Source organism: Anastrepha obliqua, chromosome 4, assembly GCF_027943255.1.
Source record: "Anastrepha obliqua isolate idAnaObli1 chromosome 4, idAnaObli1_1.0, whole genome shotgun sequence".
NCBI lineage: Eukaryota > Metazoa > Arthropoda > Insecta > Diptera > Tephritidae > Anastrepha > Anastrepha obliqua.
In genome coordinates this window covers 80,591,021-80,594,437 of record NC_072895.1, presented here as the reverse complement: position 1 = coordinate 80,594,437, position 3,417 = coordinate 80,591,021, and the positions used below count along the sequence as shown (strand labels likewise).

At 34.4% G+C, this 3,417-nt stretch overlaps 1 protein-coding gene and 1 long non-coding RNA gene across 2 annotated transcripts; one reads left to right on the top strand and one right to left on the bottom strand.

The window, feature by feature from the left end:
- The first annotated feature begins 553 nt into the window (after positions 1–553).
- Positions 554–1,559, top strand: LOC129245725 (40S ribosomal protein S18). The gene is made up of 3 exons (XM_054884067.1): positions 554–645; positions 914–1,099; positions 1,159–1,559. Exons 1-3 carry the CDS (start codon positions 643–645, stop codon positions 1,426–1,428), a joined length of 459 nt encoding a protein of 152 aa, XP_054740042.1. The 5' UTR covers positions 554–642; the 3' UTR covers positions 1,429–1,559.
- A 118-nt stretch (positions 1,560–1,677) lies between these two features.
- LOC129245726 (uncharacterized) lies at positions 1,678–2,206 on the bottom strand. The gene is made up of 3 exons (XR_008582429.1): positions 2,095–2,206; positions 1,948–2,003; positions 1,678–1,852 (listed from the first exon to the last, which is right to left on the bottom strand). It is a non-coding gene; the product is annotated as an uncharacterized LOC129245726 (long non-coding RNA).
- Between the last annotated feature and the right edge of the window lie 1,211 nt (positions 2,207–3,417).

Here is a 3,417-nt window from a genome sequence, read left to right as displayed (position 1 = left end):
TCTTGTGCATTTGGAAAAATAGCAAAGCTGACAAAAGGAATAAATATGTATGTATGTATGCAAACAAATTTTCATGGCACACTAAGAGAAGATTATTTCTCGTTTTCAAATTTTTAAATAGTTCTACTTACCCACATTATTTGGTAGTCATGTCATTTAAAATGCAATAAGTAATTATAATTAATTAAAAAATAAATGTATTTCTACAAATCAACAAATTATTTACCAAATAAAATATAAAAATCGACTCTTCCCTTGCTAATAAACACTTTATCGGCGAATTGTAACTGTTCCTTAGCGCCCTATATATCTGTGGTACAATTATCCAACAGTGTAAGTTCATAGTGCCGGCTGGCACGGATTCACGTCCACCAATTAAATGTTTTTCTTAAATTCTTAAATGGATTTCAGAACAATTGCAATATATTTATAAATTTTATTCACACACAGCGTCACCTGTCGGTCAGATCTCCATATATTATGTTACTGAACACACTCGGGACAAAAAAAATTCACCATCGGTAACTTGACAACTATGCGCCGTATTCAATATGGCGCACTCGTTACATTCAGCTGACGTTTCGGCTGTTTCCGTCTTTCTGTCTTTTTCGGCTTAAACTTGGTCGCCTAACAAACGCCAAAATGGTATGTGACGTGTAAAAATCGAAAATTTGCCAAACAATCATTGGACTGATTCCAAATTTTTATCGTAAAATGAAGAAAAGAATGTCGTGTTTACTTTTGCATTTAAAAAATATGGAATTGGCCTTAAGCGGCTAAGACAACTCCGAGTTGTAAATTACTACACAATAGAGTTTTGAATGTATTTGTTAGCGCAGTTATTGGGCACTAAAAATGCAAATATTTATATTTTGTTCGGTAATTTATCGTGCTGTTTCTTATTTTCTTACAGTCGCTCGTAATCCCCGAAAAGTTCCAACACATTCTGCGTATTATGAATACCAACATTGATGGTAAACGTAAAGTTGGTATTGCCATGACTGCCATCAAAGGTGTGGGTCGTCGTTACTCCAACATTGTTTTAAAGAAGGCTGACGTTGATCTTACCAAACGCGCTGGAGAATGCACTGAGGAAGAGGTAGTATTTCGTAAATAATGTGAAAACCCAGAAATTATGTTCTTGTTTCCTCTTTTTAGGTTGACAAGATTGTCACCATCATTTCCAATCCGCTTCAATACAAAGTACCAAACTGGTTCCTTAACAGACAAAAGGATATCATTGATGGCAAGTACACACAATTGACATCTTCGAATTTGGACTCAAAATTGCGTGAAGATTTGGAACGTTTGAAGAAAATCCGCTCCCACCGTGGTCTGCGTCACTACTGGGGTCTGCGTGTGCGTGGTCAACATACCAAGACTACCGGCCGTCGTGGTCGCACTGTCGGTGTGTCTAAGAAGAAGTAAACAGTTTTTCAGTGGCATTGTCAAAATGTTCAATTGTTTATACAAATTTCCACAATGCATACATATTCGAATTTGATCTGTATGCACACCTAAAAATCAATTTTTATTAAAAGTGAATAATTTAAACTACATTTGTTAAGTGTTGTGTTATATAGTTTTATTGTTAATTTGTACGCGGAATATGTTCACATGGAGAAGGAGCTGTCATACATAATTTTAGATTATTTAACTCGTGGAAAATCGTAACATTTAACAAATAAGAAAGAAATCAAATACTTTCGAGAGAGGATAATAATTCTCGAGTGACATCGTGGTTTAAAGTACCAATTTACAGTTCTAATAAAACAGTGTGCAAAACTGCTTAAAGTCCTCACTCCGGGCACCTTGGACTTAAGTCAGCCTGAGAACCGTCTTCGGTATCATCCTAAAAATGTACAGAAAGAAAGATATTGTCAGTCATCAGTGTGTGGACGAGCTTGATACTATTCATTTTCGATTTAAACGATTTCTCAAACTTACATTATTTCTAGATGTATCCGATTATAAATAGCACAGTAGGTTAAACTTCTACATATCTGAAATTAATACCGACATGCTCAACCTCTGCTCGGAATGCGAAGAGTTGTTTAAGGACATGTGGGTCGTAAGTCTACTTATTTAACTCACTTTGTCGCAACCCCTCAAAATGTGTTTGTTTCATGGTAATATCGGTGGCATTGGCACATGGCGATAACAAATACAAAATCCATTTACGATTATTTTTTAGTGCCCCCGCTTGCATGTACAGTAGGTTCTGTTTTTATGCGGTAGATACGTTCCGCAAGAAACAGCATAAAAAAAAAACAGCATAAAAAAAGCTACTAGTTCTATAGTAAAACTATAGATACGTTTCAAACGCTAAAACCGCATAAATCTGAAATAATGTAATAAAATCGCATAAAAAAGGGCACTAGTCCCATATTATTACTATAGATACGTTCCATAGACCGCATGAATCTGAAATAATTAAATAAAATCGCATAAACAAAATATTGTATCTTTGAAAATTATATCTTTATATATCTTCCATACTTGTAGGGTTAGCTTTTCTGATGTAATCTGTGATGAGTTTTTGCTTAGCTGGTTTAGAATCTTGTTTATATGTACAATTCCCGATAGGTCAACATGCATTTTGTAATTAAAAAAAAAAACCGCACTATTTCAAAACCGCATAAAAAAAAGCCGCATAAAAACAGAACCTACTGTATATGAGCAAGCAGCAGCACAATAGAAACGGCAATTGGGTGCATTTTGTTGCGTTTGCCCTATAGATCATTTATTTTTCCTATTGCGAAAAATTGACAAGCGATTTATTATTAGTCGAGCTCATTATATATATGTATGTAAAGTGTGTAATATTACATTAATAATCACATGATTAAACGATTTCCTAGTTTTAGAGTTAAGAGTTTGTTATGAAAAAAACGTAAACAAAGAATTGGAATTTCTACGCCAGAAAAACAAGTCAGCTGTTGAAGCGAAAAAGTATCGATAACATATCAACCATTCGATGCCGATAGATTTAAAACGATATTTTTGGAATCGGGTACTTGAACACCAGTAGCGAATTGAATTTTTGAAGCAAATACGTTAGGAACAAATGTTTCTTGTTTTTGAAGGCTTGCCGAGGTAAACCGCTATTCGAAAAAATTCTTGGCATAGTACCAAAAACAGCAGTACGGAGAGATCTTAAATAAACATATTTTTAATAACTGTAAAAACAATGAGTAGAGCGACACCCTAAATGAGTATTACATAGATACTTTCCGATATAATTCAATGTTTTCACGGCAAGTAAATCATATACAAAAATTAGAGCAGACAACGATTTGTTCGTAATTCGCGAGATGATTGAGATTGGATTATATGCAAATGAGGGAATTCGCTCTCAAAATTGTGTATGGCGAATCATGTAATTCGAAGTGTAATTGCGAATTGAATTACGAATGA